At 45.9% G+C, this 23,645-nt stretch overlaps 1 protein-coding gene across 7 annotated transcripts in view; it reads left to right on the top strand.

The window, feature by feature from the left end:
- LOC307080462 (A-kinase anchor protein 13-like) overlaps nt 1-23,645 on the top strand; it is an 80,080-nt gene that overhangs the window by 21,089 nt on the left and 35,346 nt on the right. For 6 of the 7 annotated variants that reach the window (XM_079743164.1, XM_079743160.1, XM_079743161.1 and 3 more), the window contains exons 8-12: nt 5,001-5,247; nt 6,687-7,419; nt 7,705-11,280; nt 14,173-14,237; nt 21,789-21,882. In XM_079743164.1, the coding sequence (XP_079599290.1) occupies nt 5,001-5,247; nt 6,687-7,419; nt 7,705-11,280; nt 14,173-14,237; nt 21,789-21,882 (4,715 nt within the window). Of the gene's footprint in view, nt 1-5,000; nt 5,248-6,686; nt 7,420-7,704; nt 11,281-14,172; nt 14,238-17,472; nt 18,186-21,788; nt 21,883-23,645 lie in introns of those variants that run through there. The other variant, XM_079743165.1, reaches the window with a different exon arrangement.

Here is a 23,645-nt window from a genome sequence, read left to right as displayed (position 1 = left end):
GGTATTCATTGTACTGCGTATGGCGTTTTTTTCATTGCTTTTCCCCTTGAAAAAGTGCTTTCTCCTCAAGCTACTGAAACAGGGGAATGTGAGAAGCGTTTATAATGCTGTAAAAGCATTGGGAAAAACTGATCCCATCCCATTATCACAGCTGAACTTGTGCCATCGAGTGGTTTAGTTCAGCTGCTAGACGTCTACTCAAAGCTGTCTACTCTGCAAAAGGTTCTTGCCCATCAACGTCTCTGCCGTGTGTCAGGTCTATTGCCAGTGCCATGCATTCTTGAAGAATGTCAGCAGCGCAGGTGCAGTGGGATTGTCACGTTTATTTTTGAAGCCCTCTTCCCCAGGTTGCCACACATTTTGCCAGCCCTTGCCAAAGTGTGGCCTAGTGCGCCTCTGTGGACGCACCGGCACTGGCTACAGCCTGCTCTCATTGAGTAGCTCATGAGAGCCGCGGGCGGGAGGCGGTAGAGGGAGGTGCAGAGTGATGGGCACATTAAACTTTTTAATAGTAGTCCCCTGATTGGCCCACGTTTTGCAGCCCTTGCCAAAGTGCTGCTCTAGGGCAATTGCCTTGATCACCTGTACGGACACTACGGCGCTGTGCGAATGCCCACAGTGTCGCTTAATTTCAGCAACCAAATTAAGCCCAACTTCCATTGAAGCCCTGAGCACACAGAGCACACATTTGGTTTATATTTGTTGCGCTGCCCAAAAAATTAATAAGAATGTAATTCGTTTTTGTTTTTCAAGCAGAGCACATGATGCACTAATGTAGCGGTATAATATCTTTTTGGCTCACTTCCTATTGGACCTGGTCTGTCTTGGACGTGGAAATCCCAAAACATAATTTTGCATCTGTCCCGACATGGCCGTGTGATTTGGGCTTTAGGCTTTACTCCTGCAAAGCAGCCTGACTGCTATTTTGTTAATCCATGTGCAAAGACGTGCGTCTCGTGTTATTTCGTTGGCTGGATCCTTCCTTTTCAGCCTCCAAGATGGATTGCTGTGTCTGACATGTCATGGGAAAATGTCTGATTTATGAACAGTCAATTTGTCTCCTTTCTCATCTCCTTCAACTGAAGCTTTTGTTTACATTTTTCTTGCAAAAAGGCGTGTCGGGTATGGCTGTTTATTAGGGTTGCAAAGGGGTGGAAAATGTCCGGTTAAATTTCCGGAAACTTTCCAGTAAATTACCACGGGAAGTTAAGCTTGGGAATTTTGGAAATATTAAAAATCTGAAAATTATGGGAATTAACTAGGAATTTAGGGTAATTGAATCAAACTGTATCATATCCAATTTTTTTTGTTATAAGTAGGCACGCCCTGCAAAATAACACTATAAAAACTTGATTTTAGCAGATTTATTTGAAAGTAGAACTTTAACAAGTTCTAATTATTTAATTCTTTCATTGAAGAACAAAAACATGAATTTTGAGTTTAATATGCTCTGGGCTCAAAAGTGTGGTCCAGGGTTCTAGAAGTCATCAGTGCACATGTGATTGAGGAATGCACAGTGCATGTAGGGGGCGTGGTCTCAATAGCCCTGCAGTAAGCAGTGTGCTAGCGTGATTGAGGAATAGCATAGATATTCAAGTTTACTTGCATGAAATCTGGTTGTGTTAGTCAAGATAATGCTAAAATATATTTTCCCAAACTATATTTAAGTCCCATGTTAAGAGCCAACCTTCAATTTGCTAAATTCCCGTTAATTCCCATAAATTCCTATTAATTCCCATGGAAAGTTTCCAATTTTGAAAATTCACAGAATTTTGCAACCCTACTGTTTATTGACTACTATTCCGTCTTGGGCGATTGAATTACTGCTGCAGTTGATATGTTCCGTGAATGTGCGTGTTCAGTGTTGCTTTTGCAACAAAATCCCAAATGCACAGCAGAAATGGATAGAATGTTTATAGAGCCATTTGTTTGTCAGTGAGTGTTAATTTCCAGAAAATATCCTGTTTAATAAATGCTTGGCTGGACAAAAAAAACCCATCATATTACCTCTATTACCCCAGACGTCTACAAAATCCAATATGCATTCATCCACTTCCCACCGTTCCAATGGCTACAACCAACCTCTTCAAGAACCTCTTAAGATAACCTGTTTACCTTCCCACTCTCTGTTGTAGAGCACAACTGGAGTGCAATCCTCTGTTTGAACTTCACAATCTCTGGCCGATCGGGCAATCAGAACCGATAACGGACCGCATCTAATAACAATTACTTGACTATTAACAAACCGCATTTGTGACAGGACGAGTCTACCTTAAACATGGAGCATCTCAGAGATCCTTGTCTGACTGATTCTCAGTTACGTTTCCCACACATTTACACAAATGTACACATTAACACCATCATACCATCCAATCTTTTTGTTACCTACCAAGACGCCATTCTTCTGCCAGAGAGTCTCATCCTAGTGATTACCCTGCCACACCAAATTACACGTTGTCAACCGCTTTTAGTTTTGAAGTCGTTTTGAAGTACGTGCATGTGCTTTTGACACAAGGAGGCCACTGTTATCTTACTGAGGCGTCCGCCAAGGCCCCCTCAGAGGGAGCCCAGATGAGGTTCCATGTAACGACACCCTTTGACAGTGCATTGTACCAGTGAAAATGGATGTCAATATACCACCACGTGACCTTGGGGAGAGGCAACATGTGCCCCCCCCCCCCCCCCCCCGCTAGTGTTGGAGGATAAGAACAACACTGAGGCTTGTGGGGCGCACGGACCGGACACTGATGAAGAGATTGTTGGTCAGCTGTTTTAATAAGCAATGGCGTCGTGCTTGTAGTAGACTAGGCTGGAACCACATCAGGCTTGCTCTAAGTCATTCACTGCATCTAGATTATCCTTTGACCTGTTCAGTCTCCGTAAGGAAACCTGTCAGTGCAAATTTTGTCTATAGAGATATAGATAGATAGATATAATATAGAAAGATATTTAGACTTTAAGGGTCACACCCAACAGTCCTCCATTGTAATTCACCAAGGGAGCACCCTTCCATGACACTAGACCAGAGGAATGACTACAACTTTTTGGTGATGTGCGTGCCTGCGTCTCACCACCTCCACTAATCCAATATTAGAGGCAGTGAGTCAACTCCAGATACACTAGGGATTATGTAGTTCAAGCAGCCTACAACTGCTGGCCCTGTTTTCCTTTGTGTATTCTCTCTCTCTCTCTGTCTCTGTCTCTCTCTCTCTCTCTGTCTCTGTCTCTGTCTCTGTCTCTCTCTCTCTGTCTCTCTGTCTCTGTCTCTGTCTCTCTGTCTCTCTCTGTCTCTCTGTCTCTGTCTCTCTCTCTGTCTCTCTCTGTCTCTCTGTCTCTGTCTCTGTCTCTCTCTCTGTCTCTCTCTCTCTCTGTCTCTCTGTCTCTGTCTCTGTCTCTCTCTCGGTCTCTTCTCTCTCCATTTATATTCTACCACTCCTCTTCCCTTCCTTCACCATTCGGTCAAACCCACTTCCCCTCACAGTCCCGTGGTCTCTGCCCAGTGTGATTTCTGTCCACTGTTGGTGGCTTTATGCTGAGTCAAGGGACGCAACGAGGGAACATAACAGGTGGATTGTAGGGATTCACAGCACACAGTGTGGAGAAGTACCCTGAACGATCCATGGCCCAAAGATGCTATTTAATTGCAGCTGTTTATATGAGAGGGTGGGGGGGAAGAGAGCTTATCTGGCAACAAGCAGAGTGACAGACACACAAAGAAAGACAAGGATGTCTGCGGGTGTGATTCATTGGAAGATCCCAAAATAGATCCCAAGTACCATTTTGTTTTTTTCTGAACAGACCACACACAGTGGTTCGCTCGCTCATTCACTCTCTATCTGTCTTTCTCCCTCTCTCCCTCTCCCCCCCTCGCTCTCTCGCTCTCGCTCTCCCCATCTCTCTCCCCCTACTTCCCATTACCTCACTTACCCGATGTAGCTCTACCGGTGTGGCTTTGCACTTGTAGCTCTTCAACGCTGTCAAAACAGCCAGAGCAGTACAGGAAAGCACAGCCAGTACCCGGCCATCACTTCATTATTTTCCATTCTTCACCTCCTGTGTGTGTGTGCTGCTGTTTCTATCTGCTGCATTCCAATCCTCTGATAATATAGTTCTTGGTTGTTTCCAAATAGAAGCTATCACGGAAATCTTAAATGAAATATTGAATCCATTCAGGTTCTGCACCATTACCGTGTGCGTCTGTGCGTGCCTTTTTCATGCGGTTTAACGACACACTACAGTAGAAGGCCACATGTCAGGCCACTTTTTATTCATGACATTTGGTGTGTTGATTTTATCCTATTTCCCAGAGTTTGCAATGCTGGCAAACCAAACTGCAGACTTAAGTCAATAGTTGCATGAGGTTAGACCTGTTTCAGACAAAACCACATTTTTTGACCGCATCAATGCAGCCCTGACATTAGGAAATCGAATGAATTCATGTCTCACAACCAGATTGTGACTAGCTACAGTTTCCCACTTGGAGGCCGCCACTGAAAGCAAAGCAACACGTGCTAAAAGGCTGTGCTCTGATTGGCTGCCTGCAGGCCCAAGTGTGTTGTCAGTTGATGTTGATTGACGGCTCTGTTGATCCTAGCTCAGGGTAGGAGCAGATTGAGGAGGGAACGGCTCTGGTGTGAGTCACTGGGTATCATGCAAACTGTTTGTGTGTGTGTTTACGCAGCTCAGGGTTACCGGGTGGTTTTGTCGTGCAAGAGTCTGCTGCGGCCTATGTGTTATCTCTTTTTTCTTGTGGTTTGACTGGGTTGACGACTGATGGGTTGATACTCCCCCAATGTATATTAGGACTTATCCTGTAATGGTGTGAGAAGAGAGGGGGCAACATGAAACCACCAAAGTACACAAAGTGCTGATATGTGTGCATGCAAGCTCTAGGGAACGCAGTCAGAAAGTTTTGATGTGAATGTTGTCATTCACACCTAATTCCCCCCAGAGCCCTCCACTGATCTGCCTCCTCCTCCTTCCTCGTTTGGCATTTGTAGGTGCGAGGCGTCGGCAGAAGACATTCAGGAGGACTCCGAGGGCTGGCTCCAGGTTTACCCAGAGGGCCGAGCGCTGCAGTGTCACCCGGGCCTGGGCACCTACACCCTAACGCTCCCTGCTCGCCAGGAGAAGGAGAAGGAGAGTGAGGAAGTAGAGAGAGGAGACGGGCAGAGGAGTGAAAGCCGTTTGCTGAAGGGCGAGGTGGAAGAGCTGAGGAGACTTGTCCAGATGCACAGAGAGCAGAAGGTCAGTGCCAGACGCAGCCGCTAGCTTTCCCGCTTGTGTTCCATGCAGCACTTTTTATAAATGCGCACGGTACTTTTGTTTGTACTGTGAAAATGCAATACTGTTAATGGCTGAAAAAGCAGTGATTAAATTATTTGAATATCTCCTTTTATATACATTTTAGTGTTTCACAGTGTAAGGTGTGTTATTAGTTTTCATTTTATTTCTCTCTTAAAATGTATATTTTATTTTTATGCATCATTAATCATGTGGTGCCGTATAATGAATGACTAGACTAGAATGAGTGTTAACGCTGACATACTTCCGGTTTTTTTTTCATAGATAGTCCATGGTTGAGTATCAATTGAGTTAAAATTGCTAAACCAGCAGTAGACATTTAATAACATTGATTATTTTTATGTGATCAATAGACATTACTGAACACTCCGCTACCTAGAATCTCTGCACTCTACTTGGATGGTCAACATTTTTGACATACAACTGTTAAGCTATAGACAGGCCCTGTTACCTCAATGGCATGCTGTTAGATCTCAGGTTTAGTTGTTGATGCTAATCATGTGATAGCAAGTGCCGATATCCTGGCACTTGCTACTCAATTAACTATTATGTGTATTCTATTGATATACAACTCAAATGCAGGTGAAGCTTATGAAAAAAATTAAGAAATTATGTTGATAGCAGCTGCCAAATCTCACCAGGTAGATAGCTCACCAGGTCGATGACTTGACATGTTTGATGATAATAAATAAACAAATAATCTGATTGTCAATGGTGGTCTACCGAGGTTAAGTGTTTTATTTAAGGCTTTATTGCTTTAATTGAATGTCAAGGCAATGCGGCCCCTGTTGCCCTGTTGTTTTTACCGGTTAATGTGTAGTGTCACAAGAGCCGAGGCATTACAGGTTTGCACTTTGTCTAAAATTGTAATATGATTTATAGGCCTGGTTGTATGTGTCATAATTGAGATGGCCCATTTGACGATTAGTGATGATTAATTATATATTTGAGGTTTGTTTCCTTGTGACCTGCATGGGTAGTTCTGTCTAACGCATGCCTGTTGCTTAATGAAGCAGTGAGGCTAAACTGGTTTGTACACTTGAGCAGCTGGTTAGCTATACTCTCACTTCTTCTTCTCCCCAGGTTTCACTGTAGCTTTCTCAAAATAATGCCTATTGGCAATGCACTGTCCTTTTGAAATACATATCCATGAGCAAATTGTGACGACATGCACTTGGTGGGTGTATCACAACATGTAGGACTAAAGGGTAGGACAAAACTATCTATGCATTGGTTGAGAGTAATGGCCCTAGGTTAACCTATTTATAGATCAGCCCTTCATTCAGTAGTTTCACTATTAATCATCTGCAGAGTGTATCCACCAGCAAAATTAACTTTTATTTTCATTTATGTATTTATTCTTATTCATTTTTTTATTTCAGGGAAAATTGGATTTCTGTGATTCCAGTTCCCCGACACCTGGTTCAACCCATCTCCCCACTGGTCAAGGACTATGCAGCCCTGCTGGTAGGGCGTGTCCTAAATCCATTGGCCAATCAGAGAGACAGGAGCCTGCAGAGCCGGCTGTAGAAGCCCCGGAAAAGTGCTGCAAAGCAACAGAAATACAGGCAAGCGAATGTGGTTACACTGTTGCAGACACTGCTTCTTGCAACACTGGAAGTCCCCGCCCTAATCAGGAAGAGAAGGCAGCAGGCAGGGACAGTCCTGCCGTCGGACGCCAACCGACCCGCAGCAGAAAAAACAGAAAAAGGACATCAAAAAGTAGAGGAAATGACAAAAGTGCCACACGGACTCCAGAGAAAGCTATAAACAACCCTTCAGAGATAACGGGAAGTAACTCTGAGTTGAACATCGTTTTGCCCAAAGAACTCATAGGAGAGGGGAAATTCACAAGTTCCTCTGAACCAGCGAGGACTCCATTTCCCATACTGCCTCTGCCTGGGATTGTGTACGATGCAGGGCAGGTTGTCGTGACTACCAGCGTAGCAGAAAAACAGGAAGGAGGGAACGCGGAACTTTGCCTCGAGACTTCTGCTAGAGCAACGAAGAGAGAAGACTTGACAGTGAAGCAGACAAACCAGAATCATCTGACAAGCAACACATGTGCCACGGCTAAATGGAACCTACCCTCTGAAGGCAACCCGGCAAGAAAAGGTAGACCGTTGTCAGCTGGTGGTTGAAAATCTTTTATTCTGTTATTTAATATATTGATGGATTGCAAGGTTTACTTCACAAATGCTGTATTTGCAAATACTTTGTGTCTATATTATCTGGCAAACTTTCTTTGCTTAGATAATTTGACAACAATCGCCATAATATGGCTAAGCTAACCATCCAGAGACACCAGATACTAATTGTTAAGTTTACCTTGACCCCATTTTCCTTTTTATATATGAACTTAAAGTCCAACCTAATAGACACTTGTTTTTGTCCCATCAGGGAGCATGGGCCAGGGGCAATCTCTGAACTTGGAGGATGACCCAGGGGAACCTACCGGGACGGACCCGGGAGACCAGAGCCCTCGCCTCGGTCAGCGGGACAGCCCTGAGTCGCCCGGGCCCTTACCCCGCCGAATGCTGTGGCGCGACGGGGGCTGGACTGCGGCCATGGGCTGGTCCACCGAACAGGGTCCGGAAACGGCCGGCAACGCGGTCTGGTACCAGGACGAAAACCCGGAGCGATCACCAACCGAGGGGGCTGCGCTGCCCTCTCAAGGGAAAGAAGCCCATGCCCAGACTACTTGGTATGGGGAGAACATGGTAGAGAATCAGACCCTCACATCACTCGCACCAGTCCATGGGCTCCTAGAAGAATCAGAGCAAAAGGGGAGTGCCTTAAGTCAGCCCCAGGCTTCTGTGGTCTGTAGTGTCGGGGACTCACTGGAACATGACCCTTGTTTTCAAGTGTCTGTGTCAGCCCTGAGTCAGGTTGGAGACCCTGGAGCACAGCCAGCGCAGTCACATGTTCCTGGCTCACAAAGACAGGAAGCCTCCGGAAAACAGCGGGACCAGGGAGGAAGAGGGGACGGGGAGGTGGAGAGGCAGGAGCGAGGGGCAGACGGAGGAGCGCGCGGAGGTGACGACAGAAGGAGGGCCAACAGCGAGGAGAGCATCGAGCGGGAGGAGGCGGGGCCAGAGGAGGGAGCCGAGGAGACGGCAGACAAGGGCAGGAAGAAAAGGAGGCGAAAGAGGGGCCGGAGGGGTGCGGCCGAAGCCAAACTTAGCTCCAGCTCTAGCACAGAGTCCCACGTCCTGATGGATACGCTGGCAGAGCTAGGAGCACAGTCGCAGAGCCACAGCCCGACGGCCGAAACACAGGCGGAGATACGGGCACCACCAGACCGGGAGAGAGACCCAAAGGCACTGGGTAGTGGAGCGGCTCTTGGGGGTGATCCGCCCAGTGCCGAGAGACTGGTAGCCACAGAGACGCGGCCAGTAGCCCAGGCTGTGGCAGGAAGGGCTGCCTCCCAGCCTCCCTGCCCCAGTGAGTCAGTCCTGAGGGAGGAAGTGGACGCTGGCACCATGCGCCTGCCCAGCCAGACAGGGGATAAGAGCATGGACTGTAGCAAACCCATTGTTGCCCTATCAGATACCGACTCTCATAGTCCTGGACCTAGCCTCGCTCGGAGCGACAGTGGATCAAAGGAAGTTCGGACATTTTTGCATTTGGAGGGACCAGACCTTCTTGAATTACCCTATTTTACAGAGCCAGTGGAGTGGGACATTTCTATCCAACCTGTGGAATTTAAAAGCCCAGCTGAAAAGATTGAAGCAACAGTAAGTGATTTGGATGTAGATGTCGATGATGTAGTTCCAACCAAACTGGATTATGGACATTCAGACACCACAGAATCAAAAGGAGCCTTTCACGCTGTGCTATTGTCTGAGCACAACGCAGAGCCTGCCGCAGCGATGGAGCTCGACAACTGTTCAAATGTGGAGGCTCTTGAAATTAAACCCAACTCTGTGGATCGATCTGTCGGTCAACTTCCTCAATGTGTGACGACGATTGAACCTGCGAACCCCACTGAGGTTGAATGGCTTTTGGACTCAGAGACCACAGAGACAAGCACATGCATGGCAGCCATACAACACGAAGGAGCCCCCCCTGTGGAACCACCACAACAAGGGGAGCAGGGGGCAGCGGATGTTTCGCCGCTTAAAACACAGGAAGGAACTGCAGACGGAACTGTAACGGCTGATTTGGGACATTGTTTTGGACACTTTGGGCCGCCCCGAGATGGGCCAAGCGAGGACAAACCGAGCGAGGTAAAGGGAAGCGAGGTGAGGGGGGGCCGTGAGGAAATGCGAGAGGCTTGTATTATGGAGAGGCACAGCGACGAGGTAGTTGTGGCTGCCAGTGCAAAGAGCTGTATGTGGAACAAAGAAGAAAGAAAAGGGGAAGAGATGATCGAGAGCAGTGCTGAAGTGCATGACAATGGTGAGAATGAGAACAGCAGGGAGGCAGAGAATAGGTGCATGGATGGAGAGGATAATCTTCGCTACAATGAGGAGCTAGCAGCGACAGCGGTTGCTGTTGTTACCGTGGCCGTAGCATCGGCGCTTGCTAAAATAGAGCTGAGCCAACTAACTGATGCTCTGACAGAAGCAGAATGGTCCAAAGAGTCAACTCTCACAGACCAGACTCCTATTCAGGCCTCATCGGTGCTCAGCAGCGAACACGAGCTGCCCCTCGACACCACGGTTCAAGTGTCGGTGTGTGTTAACCAGCCCCCAAACGATTTACAAGCAGAGCTAGCCTCCACGCCAATGACCAGCAAAAGCCATGCTTGTCATGAACTGTCTGATACAGACGATTATGGTCCGTCGAATGAAAAAGTATCAGCCGATGAAGAATATCAACAGAAAAAGGTATCAGGGCCACAAGACGTGGAACGCATTTTAATGAGTAACCAGTCAGTTCCAGAAGCACGTGTCATTCTTGAGGAGTCCCCAGAGGCAAACATCATAAACACAGAACTACTTATATCAGAAGCCATATCCATACAAAACTACTGCTTGGATTTAAGTCAAGATCTGGCTATAAAAGCATCCAGCCTAGCAGAGGCTGACACGAAAACGTACAGAGATTTGAATGAAGCACTTACAACCCAGCCTGCTAGCCCAATCAATGCTCTGAGTGAAGGCCAGCTCTGTCAGGATGATCAAGTGCCTTGCCCTGTCATTGACACAGGGCAGGGCAACGGCAAGCAATTGGACTGGTTTGACTCAAACGCCAACAAAAATCCCGGACTTAAAGAGTGTACTGATGACTCACCCGGAGAACTTGATTGCTTCTTGTCTGAAGAGCAGTTGGGTATCAGGCTCAACCCAGAGCACGGTGCCAAAACCCCCCTGGTTGCACACGTTCTAGTAAATGAGTCTCGTGAAGCCGGTAAATCACAAGGAACATCTAAAGCTGTGGCTGCCATTGAGCCTGCTAGCGAGGCCTGTGTGACAGGCCAGGAAGGCACTGTAGTGTTTGTGTGTGAGGAGGGTGAAGGCGAGTCCCACCAAGATGGTTCAGCTGGGGGTCAAAGGTTGCCTTTGGAGTCTGAAGTGTGCAGCAGCGGTGTTCTGCCCTCTGAAATCCAGAGCAAGAACTCATACATGGGTGCTGTTTCCTCTGACGACGAGGAATATTCTATGCCCGCTTGCCAAGTGGTTCTCCCTGTCAATCCGGATCACTCACTCTCTGGTACCTGCTCTGGTACGGCCCACTCAAGTCCCCTGTCGAAGGAATCCACCAGCCCTGTGACTCCTGACGATGGTATGACCCAACCATTGGCAGATATGTTTGTTTTGGCCACCCCTATGGAGTTTCAAAGTAGCAGCTTCCAGCATCAAGGGGATCACAGTGCTGTTATGTATGATGGAGATGGTATGTTCCAAGACCAGGGGGGGCACCTGGGTTATTTGGATACAGTCGATGGATGCAAGGACCAGGAAAGAACAAGTGACGGGGAGGAGACACGGAGGATTATGGTCACAACTCCAGACGCCTCCAGAACTCCAGGTAAATTACTATTAATTTTGTTCAGATCGTTGTCTAAAGGGGTTACGTGTAGGATTTGCGCATGCATAAATCGCTTGAAATTGCCAATATATGAGCAGGTTCTTATTTTCTTCCCCCACAATCTCTTGCATAGTTCAGCTTGGCAGGTCATTTTGGCTAAGAAAGTTGAAGTCTAAGCATTGATAATTGCAAAAATGTCTCTTATTCAACTATGTCATTTGTAAAATGTTTATTTTTGAGTGTAATTAAACTTAGTTTATGCTTGTTATTGTCTCAACCCATGGAGCTCACACTTAAGTGCACTGAATGCACGAGCTTGAGCATACTGCGGTTCACTAACCGGCCAAAGTCGCCAGTATTGAGAAGGAATTCTGATTCTTACACATATTATCTTTAAGTACCGAGACCCTTGATTACTTTGAGTAGTTGAGGGTTCAAACCGTAGGCAAGCTTTGCATTCTTCCTTTCTTGTCTTTGACTCTCCTTTAGTTTTCCCTCTTTCTCCAAAGTAATATTTTCATTAAAAAAAGGCCATAGCGTTAATGCTTTAAGCGAAGATCAGCTATGACGTGGCTATGCACGGTAAAGTTTGTCTGTATAAAATATCTCGCTCTTTAGATGTACAGTACGTCCCCTCTCTGAGGTTCAGAGGACAGGGGCGTGTGTCTTTGGTGTAGTCCCAGCTGCCTTGAGGGGTCTGTGGTAGAATGCGTAGAGTGAAGCTGTGGGGGATGGAATATTGTGGAAACAACTGGGAAGGGCTGTGTGTGTCTGTCATTCAGTTTAACCAGCTCCCCTGTTTGTGTGGGAGGGTGGTATCCAAGCAACCTGATGAGGTCATCTGACCTCTACAGTAGATGGCAAAAGTAGAGTCCGGCTGAGAAGTGGCCATTGTGAGTATCAGAGTGTGTGACTGTCTGATAGAAAGTCAATGAATAAGCTTATCTTTTTTTTTTTCTCAATATGTAATCAGTGTGGGAGTATTTGAGTGTGCCAGTTTGTGTGATATTCAGGGTTCTTTACTTTTGGTTTATTTATTTATTTATAAAAGATGACTTCATTGCAATGGTAGCATTTTTTTCTGAATCATCTTTTATGTTAAATATTATCTAGGGATGGTCTTCTAGAATGATTAAACGGCCGCTTGTGTGGGCTCACTGGCTCAGTAATGAATGTTTGCTCAGCTTTGTGCTAGCTTCATTTCAAAGTTTTGCAGCAGGATGCTGCTTAGCTGTTTGCTCTGTGTGCAACAGTAGTTCCTGATAAACAACTTCAAACAATGTCTGTATGACTCAAAACACAGACCAGAAATTAATATCACAAGGAGAAATGCCATGAGAGATAAGTGTGGGAGGGTCCGTTTCCTTAGGAAACAGGCTAGTAGTTGGCACCTTGACCTGCTTTGTCGGCTGGTTGAGTCACAGCTATAATGCCCCTTTTATCTTATCTCCTCAGAAAACAAGTAGGCTAATTATACAATTCTTAAAGAGGCTGATTGAACAGTCGGCAGCACATTTTCATAATCATCGCAAAAAAATACAACCGTACAATATATATAATAAATATATATATAAATGCTAGCATAATAAATATTCTCCTTGTGATATTTTAGTGTGTCAGTTTTAAGCCTCTTTCCCACATAGTTCCCGGTACATTACTGGGATAACCATTCAGTTACGTTCTGGATCTTTTCTGCCCTGCGCCCTTTTAGCCAAGGCATAGCGATGCCCGCATAGACTGGCCAACGGAAAGTCCAGCAGAGGGTGGAAATGCAACACTTATCAATGCCTGCCACCGCCATAAAACTCGTGACTGAGAGTAGCTCCCTTATTTTGGCATCTGTAAAGTTTCAAGCCATTCATGAAAAAAAAAGTATTAATAATCGGGATAATATTAATTCAATCACCCGAGAGGCATTGGCACATTTCGATAAGCAGCAGCAGATTATAATACATAATCAGTGGAGTCTTGTGATTGGTTCGTCAGACTAATGTAATCCTTCACCTGCCCCTCACAGCGATGTTACTGTTTTCATTCACAACAATGCCGTACTGGCAGTTTTTTCGGAAATGTCCGTACCAGATCTTAAGCGGAGAATTGGCAGTGTGAATTTTTTATCGGAATATCGACCCCGTCTCCCAGTCACACATGACCCCATGCAGGAATGGTTCCTGAACATTGCAGCCAAAGACATGCATGTGCATGCTTGTGTGAAAGGGGCTCATGTCCCCCTGTGATGCATACAGGGAGAGCACATGGTGTAGGCTTAACTATATGGAATGACATAAATATCAGCACATATACTGTGTGTGTGTGTGTGTGTGTGTGTGTGTGTGCACGTGGAGGCAGCTGTTTGCAGAGTTCATTCCCTTTTCTCACAGGGGAAGAAAAGTTGTCTTTTGATTTTGAAATCGATGAAGGGCATAAGACATTCATTTCGTGAAATGTTTCAGGATGTTATCCTGGTATCTGATCTCTGACTTGTATTTTCTTTATAGACTTATGAGGTTAGTGGATATATCGGTCTTTTATTGGTTTGAGGTTGTTTTGATGAAGTTATTTTGTCATCATACATTAGGCTGATGATGAACATCCTGGAGGTTTTCATTTTGAAAACATTAATTTGATAAACTTGCATAGAAGTTTCCTCTATTCAGAGATTTAAGGTTGGTTCTGTCATACAACCACAAGCCTCCTGTCTCATCTCTTCGGCTGACGAACCCGTGGGAACCTGACAAAATTTAGAAAAAAGGATGTGGAGGTCAATAGATGTTTCCAACGTGTTGCTATTATGATAGTTCATGGTTTTGAAAATGATATAAAAAAGGCAATTTGTTTTATCTATAAATATGTTCTTATTTATTTTAACTTTGATCTCTATCTTTCCTTCAGAGAGGGAAGCTTTGCATGAAGAACAGTCCCCCGAGACGTTCTCAGAGGGTGCCCTCCATCCTGAGGTGAGTTCATTCTTGGAGCCCTTACTGCCCTGTGGTACACCGATTCAGATTAATGGGGACCATTTCTTTGGAGCCCAGCCCGGTGACCTAAGGTTGTGCCACAGGTTGCGTTCAAACTCATCCATCATTCCCTTTATTTCTTTAAAGGGTTTTTTAAAAATAACCCATACTGACCTCTGTGTGTGTGTGAGTGTGAACGTGTGAGTGTGAGAGTGTGAACGTGTGAATGTGTGAACGTGTGAACTTGCTAACAATTTGTATAGCAAAGAAGTGGATTCTGTAGTGGAAAATTATCATCTTTGTCGTTATTGAAGTTGCAGATAAAGAAACATTAAAGTACAGACAACTATCAAAGGCTTAGACTAATATTAATCAGAAGATGGCCTGAAAACACCTGTGTGTTAGTGTGCACATGGGATTATCTTTGCGGTTGATTGACAAATCAGACACCATCAGTTAAATCCTGGTGGCAGCTTGGTTCAGGGCAAGCCCGGCCGTTAGGCTGGAGGCACATGATCGGGGCCACAGATGAGGCCCTGTGCAAATCGCTCTTTAGGGTTGGCCCTGAATGACGCACTTCTCAAGACGCTCTGCAGTCTGGGGTCATCGAATAAGATATGGGAATCTCTGGACGTGTGTGTGTGTGTGTGTGTGTGTGTGTGTGTGTGTGTGTGTGTGTGTGTGTGTGTGTGTGTGTGTGTGTGTGTGTGTGTGTGTGTGTGTGTGTGTGTGTGTGTGTGTGTGATGCAACTCTTTTTGCTCAGGGATACCATGCTAAATGTCTGGGAGGTTTAGAAGAGAAAGATGGTGAAGAAGTTAAGAGAAATATTGCAAAGGGGAGACTGGTCATAATTTGAATAGATCAGGGTATTTGACTCCCAGCAGAAAGGTTCTACTAAACTGTATACATTACATTATTCTGTACTAAATTGTAACTGGCCAGTAAACTAGAATTGAGAGAATAGTGTGCGGCTAGATTGTCCCTTTGCTGTCAAATATATTGGTATTTGTCGATTTTCTGTCTGGCAGTACACCTAAAGCATGGATAATTCTGGAATTAAGTAGCTTCTGATTGTATGTTTCTGTTTATGTCCTTAAGGTTGAAAGTGTTGTAGCAGCCGATAGATTTTATTTCCATTCCTTCCTTTAGTATGGTTAAGGTTTAACTGAAGGCTGCCTGGTTTCATACCAGTTTTACCAACCCTAAGGTGCTTAATCCTAAATTAAGGTTTAATTTAGACCAATAGCCTGGCATGAGCTGAGAGAAGGAGTGAGTAAGTCTCAGTTTCTATGTCTCCCCCAAGTGCTGTGATCTAAATACAGGCCGAGGACAGACAGGAGTACCGAGCCTTTAGACAAATGAATAGATACATGTTGTTGATGTTGTGGTTTTTCGTTGCTGATTAAACGTTTGCCGTCCTTTACTGCCCACTAGTGTTTAATGTGGGGATAACTGCTCCCAAATGAATGCGCTCTGTGCGCATGTGTGCCCCCGCCCTCCTTTTTCATTCGCCCTCTCCCAACTAAATCACACCCCCGTGTTGGAACCCCCTCCCTGCATCATGGACACAACTGGAAGGTGTGCACAGCTGTAACCATGGGGACAGCTGTGTTTGTGTGGTGCTGATTGGTTGCAGATGGAGTTGCTTATTTCCACTCATTGGCCGCACGTGACGGCTGTGTTCTGAGGGACAAAACCCCTCTGCACTTTTTTTGACTTGAGAGAATTCTTGGTTAGACCAAAGCAACTACGATGACGGTTGTAGCAACTCCTCCAATGTTAAACCTTCATTCTTAAAGAACGGTTTTAACAACCACAAAGTATCACAGCAACAAGCCTACCACTAATAATATATTATACTTGTATCAGGGCTATCAGGAATTTAGCCTCTAATGTCCACACTGCAACACTTATTGTAACGCGTTTAACATAAAACAAGGGTAAAGTTCACGTCTTTGCTGCGTGTCTGTAAAAACATACAAAAACGCTGTGTCTGATTATGTTGTCCATTCTTTACATTCAAACTGAATGGTCCATTGCGAGGCTGCCCTCCTTAAGCATCGCAGCAGGCTTTGCTCTCCCAAGGTAGAAAAGGGGTGAGAAACGGCCTACCCTCATGGGGACCACGTTGACTCGGTGATCTGCACCACAGAGTTTGTCATTTGACAGTTTGTTCAGAGTTTTCAGAGCTAGGCGCGTTGCGCTGGAAACATTCCTTGGCAAGGGATCTATAACCGACTCAACTTTATGGAAATTGTAGAGTGATGAATGTGCAGTGTTATTTCTGTTTAGCAAATCTATAGTTTTGGCAGTGTGTGTATATATAACTAAACGTGTATTTTATTTTATGTAATGGAAGGTTGCAGAAGACAAACCTTGTAGCACATCAGCCTTAGGGTCGTATTTCTTTTTTATTCCCCTGGAAAATCATTTTTTCATCCTTGTGTCTAGAATCCCTACGTTTACATACCGGCCTACGTTTACATACATGCTGTATTGTCCGCCGTTGGTCACTGGATATAACGGTAGCCATGACTCAAGCTGGGATCCACCCCGTATAATCATAGTTATAAAGACCTCTCCTTCCACCATTGCTACATCTCTGCCTCCCCCTCTCACACCAACACACAATTAGCGACCCATTTAAACTGGTTCTCTCTCTCTCTCTCTCTCTCTCTGTCTCTCTCTCTCTCTCTCTCTCTCTCTCTCTCTCTCTCTCTCTCTCTCTCTCTCTCTCTCTCTCTCTCTCTCTCTCTCTCTCTCTCTCTCTCTCTCTCTCTCTCTCTCTCTCTCTCTCCTCAGCAGTCTTTCTGCTTCCCCCTGTCATTTTTTCCCCCCACTCGTATCAATTCAATCCCCTCATACACACGTGTACACACAGACGCAGGAGTCCATACGCTTTAACCCAATAACCAGCTCTTCATACTTTTATTCTTGAATCTCTCGGCCACTCAGAGGTAAAGAGGTACTTATTGATTGTGTGTGTGTGTGCTGGGGGGTTGGGGGTGTTTTTGAGTGAGGAATAAAATGGAAAAAATAAAGACTAGGAACTGGAGTGTTTGTTCAAAGCAGCCCAATGGTGTATATGTCAGGAGGGAGGGAGGGAGGAAGGGAAGGAGAGAAGAAGGAGGGTGGGAGAGGCAGCTAGGGAGGGGCCGGCCATGTGAACAGATGTGGGCAAAAGCGTCTCATTTTCCGTTCTGGGCTGCAGGGAGGTGGAGCGGAGCTGGAGTTTACTGGATTACGCACTGGAACATGGGCACCGATCGTTACCTCTCGCTACACTGGCAGAACGCTGCACCGAGCCCTTGCACTTTTCTGTGGAGTTGTCGTTTGGTTTTGTCATTTTGGCGCTTGTTTTAGGCAATGGCCGATGTCTTGGAACTGAATTTGCCAATTCCAGAGGTGACCCTTTTAGACGTTGTCTGCTGTTTTGTACGGATACAGATTTTCTTCTCGGACGGTTGGCTGTTTTTAGTGCGGCTCCGTGCACAATGCCAGCTGTGTCGGTTTTTTTTTTGTGCCTTAAGCTTAGCTCCGTTTGGTTAAGTATTAGTTAAGCATCTCTCTTTTCTTTGTTTTTTTTCTTTCGCTCAGCCAACTACTTCAGACTGAGGATAACGACAGCGTCTGGTAGTTCTCCTCCCTGCCCGAGCAGTTTGAGAAACTATCAGCGAAAACAAACAACACTTACCTACGACTGCAGTAACGGCTAGCTCTGACAAACAAAAGGGAGTTCCGCTGTTTGGTATTCAAACCTGCCGTGTTGCTGGCATAACGGCCAGGTGTTAGCACCTCTCCTAGCCTGACAGCTGGAATTACTTTTCTTTTCCTTAGTCTTCATCAGTCAATTTTTGGGATCTCCTGCTAGCATGTACGAGAGACACAGGCGGAGGTACAGTCTCTGCGCTAAGGGAGAGAGGACCGTGGACGTGGTGTTAATTAAGGTGGGTGTGTTTGTTTGTGTTGCAATACTTGTAACACACCAACATGCGTGTTGAGAAGTCCCTGTGGAAAAGGTTTTGTTTTTCCGCGTTCATAGCAGTGAGCTTGGTGATCTAGTTGGTACATTATCGACATAGGTTTGAAAGTTTTGTAGGCCTCCGTATTTAGTGACTCTCTTCAATGTGACAATGAGAGGAGTTCTGGCTTCACGCTTAGCCTCCATAACAATACCGGGCTGGTGCTTGAAGGCCTTGCTGTCTGCCCCCTTCAACACATTTGTTTACCAAAGCCTTGCCGGCCTGTGTAATTAACAAAATGCAGGGGAGGCAAACCTGCCCATTTGGCGAATAGTTCCAGATGAATTTAATCTGTAATACTTTTTTCCCCCCTGTATGAATCACTTTGACTTTAAAACCAAATTGTCTTCATTTTTGCCTACGGTGTTTCTGCTTGCAAAAGAAAGCTGTACTTTCTTTAAGATATATTGCTGTCTGAAATGGAGTAAGAGTTTCTTTAAGATATATTGCTGTCTGAAATGGAGTAAGAGAAGTGCTTTGTGTGGTGACCGGTAAAGTTTAGAGCTATGATGCCACTTGCAGAAGTTCAGAAGCCTGAAATGTTATTGAAATGATACGTCTACTTAAATAATTGTTATCACTATTTTTCTTTTTACTAGGGCTATTATTTTACTTATGTTATTGTCAATGCTGAACACTTTATAAAGGTCTCACAAAGGCACATTTGTTTCTTATCTTTCATCCTAGATTTTACCCCTGGGATCTGATGTGATCTAGGGTAATGGCTTTTGTGCCCCACAGTAAATTATAAATCACTACCTAAACATATCAAATGAACCCCCCATCTGTCGCTACCTTCAACCGGAAACACACACACACACACACACACACACACACACACACACACACACACACACACACACACACACACACACACACACACACACACACACACAGCCACTCTGTTTACGGCGATCGACTATGCTGCTAGGTTCTGTCTAGGTAGCTAGGGAGCTTGTTGCTGAAAAAGAAGCCCCCAGGCTACACACTTTCCAAGTCCCAACCTGTCCCCTCAGTAGACTAGTCACACGTGCACACACAAGTCATGCGTGGTTAGCATCTTTTGTCATACCCCTTAGGGATAGGAAGTTAAACACATCAAGTAGCGTTTAAAAACCTTGAATTTAACTCTGAAATGAAACAGCAACTGTTGTGGTTGGCTGAGGTATTTCCTTGAGGTAATTGAGGATGAGGCACACACAATCATGCATTTAAAGTGTGCCCATCTCCACCAAGAAGCTCTAACCCTTACGTTTAAAGAGGGAAGACTTTGACTGCGGATTGTGTAATCTTCCTCCTCGTCATGCAGGAGACCCTCCTCTGTCTCGCACCACACCCATGCTCCCAAGAAATCTCCGCCCCCCCATTCCCCCCCACCCACACCCCCTATTTATCACCAGTCCACCGTCTAACATCCAGCTCTGTTTGATTGTGAAGAGTACACTTCTTGAAGACGGCATCAAACAGCCAATCTTTAGACTGGATTTTGTGTTTTTGTTTGTGGTTTTGGCAAAGACGCTATCATAGTTCATGGCTGACCGCGTCAAAGCCAGCGGGGGGGAGGGGGGGACCCTGGGAGTCTAGACAGACCAGACCCTCTTAGTCTGATCACCGTGGCTGTGTTATCACAAACATTCGCAGACAATGAACATCCGCTGCTATGCAAGCCAGGCAGGGTCGCAGAGTCGACAAGGGCGGTCAGCTCGTCGGCGAGCAGGGTAGCGGTTCTATCACGGGCTGAATATACACTGCTCACATGCTCTCAAAGTGAGAGCATGTTATTATTGTGCATGAACACTTTTTAATCGCAATGTGACACATGCTTTTTACCCACTTGGACAGTGTCTTGACCCAAACGCAAAGGGGAGGCCATGTTGATGTCAAGTTTGGGAACAACACAGTGTCTCTCTCTGGAGTTAAATCAGAGTTTATTGCGCCGAAGAAAGTGGATATTACCACGTCCGCTCACGCATGTTGCAGCATGTTCTCCCTCTAGGTTCTGGAAAGTGTTTCAGTTTGGTTCTGGCTTTTTGGAGGGATTTAAGTCAACGTTAATAGAAATACAAGTATTGGTCACAAGTTAATTGATGGGTATAAAGAATATCTCTTAAGAATTAAAAATGCATTGCATTTTTGTATAAAATGCAGATGATTGCAGGGTTTCGTCATGTGACCAATGGACAGTCTATATTATTCACATGGACAGGCCCTCCGAACAGGACGGCAGATTGACAAACGAATCTCTGTTGTCTGCCAGAGGCGTGGGCAACAGCTTGCCTGTAAAACATCTCTGCAAGATGTCCATAGCACTAGAGAGGGACACAAGAGTATAGTAACAGGGGACAAGGGACTGATTGAGATCAGCGGACAAAGGAGCCATTGGCTGGCGACGATTAACGATCAGACAACTGAATATGAGATCATTGTGGTGGTCGAGTTGTCGAGCAGCGACCACCAGAGTGAGGGTTGCAGATTGCTGCCGGGGGATTTTGAGAGTTGGGTCTTATTTTTCTCCTCGGCGTCGTCGCTGTTGTTGTTGTTGACAATTGCAACCAGAATCTGGTTCTTGCTAAAACACTGCAGCCACACTCAGCATTTTTGTCAATCCTCGCATTAGTGCCAGAGCAGCCAGGCGAGCACTCACGCAACTCCAAACCATTTATCCCCTTCTTCTGCCCGTGCCCGCGTGCGTGCCCACACCAGAAGGCCGAAGAATGCCCGCCCCTCCCTCCCCACGCAGAGGGGCCGGGGGAGCAGCGGCGGACTGCGTCACCCCGCACCTCTCCGTCCATCTCCCGTCTCGTGTCCCACTCCCGAGGAGCGGAGGAGCGGGGTAGCGCGGCTGGTATCGCCCTGCAGGTCGGCCCCCCCCTTAGTGTGAGACGAGCCAGCCGCCTTGTGGCTGGAGGCCCCCAGTCGCTCTCCCTTTGATATATTGACAGCGCTATGCTTAACAGTTGCTTCTTCGTTTCGAAGGTCTTCGTTTTTGAGAGGGAAATTAGGACAGGACATTGTGCTTGTGTGTGTGTGTTTTGCACGTGTGTGTGTGTGTGTGTGTGTCAGTGTCAGTGTTTGTGTCTTTGAAAGTTGTAGATGTCTTCCTACATGTTGGGTTGTGCGGGCCTGTGTGTGTGTGTGTGTGTGTGTGTGTGTGTGTGTGTGTGTGTGTGTGTGTGTGTGTGTGTGTGTGTGTGTGTGTGTGTGTGTGTGATACACATGTGCCCTAGAGATACCCACTCCTCCACGTATCTGGCACTCCACTGGATGTCCCGCTGCATGGGAGGAACAATAGGAACAATAGTTTGCTTGAGACACCGGTGTGTGTGTGTGTGTGTGTGTGTGTGGGTGTGTGTGTGCGCGCACACGTACACTCACGTGCCCACATGTGTGTTGAGGGGAAAACATCTTGGTTACTCATAAACCATGAAGAAAGTATGGGAGCATAATGCGTATACGACGCTGTGAATCCCCGGTGAACTGGATCCCACACACATGTAACAAACCTCGTCAATGTGCTGTCCCCTGCAGATCCAGAGGGACAAGGAGACCTTCTTCCCACTAGGGCCCTGCCCGGAGCCCCACGCCCTCCCCGGCTCCTGCACACCACCTGCCCCTGCCACAGGTAAGACCCATGGCCACGCTGAGGTTCAGAGACACAGTGCAGGTGCTCAGAACCCACTCTCCGTCTCAGTGGGGGTCTGTACCTAGAGCTACCATCCCTCTGCGAGGCATTGGTGCTAAATACCAGCCCATTCTGTCCACCGCAAATATTTCCCAAAACAAAGTGAATGCCAAAGAAAGGGATGGTTCTGAGTTGGGCTTTTTTTTTGCGGACATAATAGCCACCACATTTTTGCGTTCAAACAAAGAGGTCTGTTATGTAACCAACGCACGAGGAGCCATTTCCCTGAGCCACGTAGCTTTGCTGTATTACCATATAGTCCTGTAGCTCTGATGGATTTCCATGGAACACAGCAGTTACCCAACCGAGTGGAGTCGGTAGGTGGGTGTAGGTTCAGACACACCGGGACCATTAATCAAAAGTACCATCATTCATAAAAAAGTTTTCTGAAGCAGTAACCACAACGATCACATAATAATACAGCGCCAATTGCACAAATCAACAGCGAACCGAGATTACACCTTAAAATCCCACAAGACAACCGTAAGGACTCCGAAGATCAGGCAAGGTTGTGGTTGATGTTGTGGTCTACGTTGAGTCACCTTGCTGTCACTTTGCTGCCAGTACACAGACAAGAAGTCAGGGTTAGAGAGAACCCATGTCTCTGTAGGACGTGACTGCACACCCCCCTCTCTCCCATATCCTCGTCAAGTAGTGACGTGTGTAACTACATTATGGAGACCACAGACTCCTACCAAGATGATGAAAAATATATTTAGACATGCGTACACATGCCCAGAAAAACCCGTGATCATATCAGATTTGTTCATTTAATTAAGAAAGAGATTAGCTTAGTTTTTAATCCGTCTCTCTGCTACCAGGGCTTTTCTCTCTACCCCTCCATTTCCCCTTAACAAAATCTCAACGGACACACTTCATTCCACCAGGGGCCATTAGGTGATACAACTGAACATGCTTCACGCTTTACTTCAGTCCATGGGCCCTCATTTAAGGGCAAGATATGACATGGAAAATGTCACGTACACACACCACAATCTTTTTTCAGATTTACTTATAATCGTCATCACTAAATTTGTTAACATTTTCCAGCACAATGTCAACATTTAAACAGATTGCTCATTTTCAGAACATGGCAACTGTTTTCACCAGTAGCTCAAAACACCAGCCCGTTGTTCAATCAGTTTAGTTTGACATTAGTCAGATCATGTCCTTCCTGCCCTCCCAATATAGCTGATGAGACAACTTGCAGAAGTCCAGACTCTGTGCCTCTCTCTTTCTCTTCCTTTATGTGACTCGCCCTGTGTGTGTGAGACACACACAGGCACACACACACACACACACACACAGACACAGACACAGACACAGACACACACACACACACACACACACACACACACACACACACACAGAAACGTTGACACACACACCCACCACACAATGGGCATACATTTCTCCCTCCTTCCTCATCGTCTCTTCACTTCTCTCTTCTCTCTCTTTCCCAACTCTTTCAGTCTTTTTTCTGTGCTCTGGTTGCTATGAGGTCAGCTTCCTGTCTGAGGGTATTGCATCCAGTGCTGCAATACGTTGTTACATGAAAGAAAACCTCTGTAGTAGCTGTAAAGTTCTTGGTAGAGCTCTTCATTATTGTTTACATATTTATAGTACAAACAAGTCAATAGTTGTGCTTTTCATTACTTATCCCAATCGCTTAAGGTGCAATGTTAAACCTGCATTATGTAACT

The sequence above is a fragment of the Pollachius pollachius genome, assembly GCF_949987615.1.
Source record: "Pollachius pollachius genome assembly, chromosome: 9".
In the NCBI taxonomy this organism is placed as follows: Eukaryota; Metazoa; Chordata; class Actinopteri; order Gadiformes; family Gadidae; genus Pollachius; species Pollachius pollachius.
The sequence above is the reverse complement of the archived record's forward strand: the minus strand, read 5'-3'. Positions and strand labels throughout refer to the sequence as shown.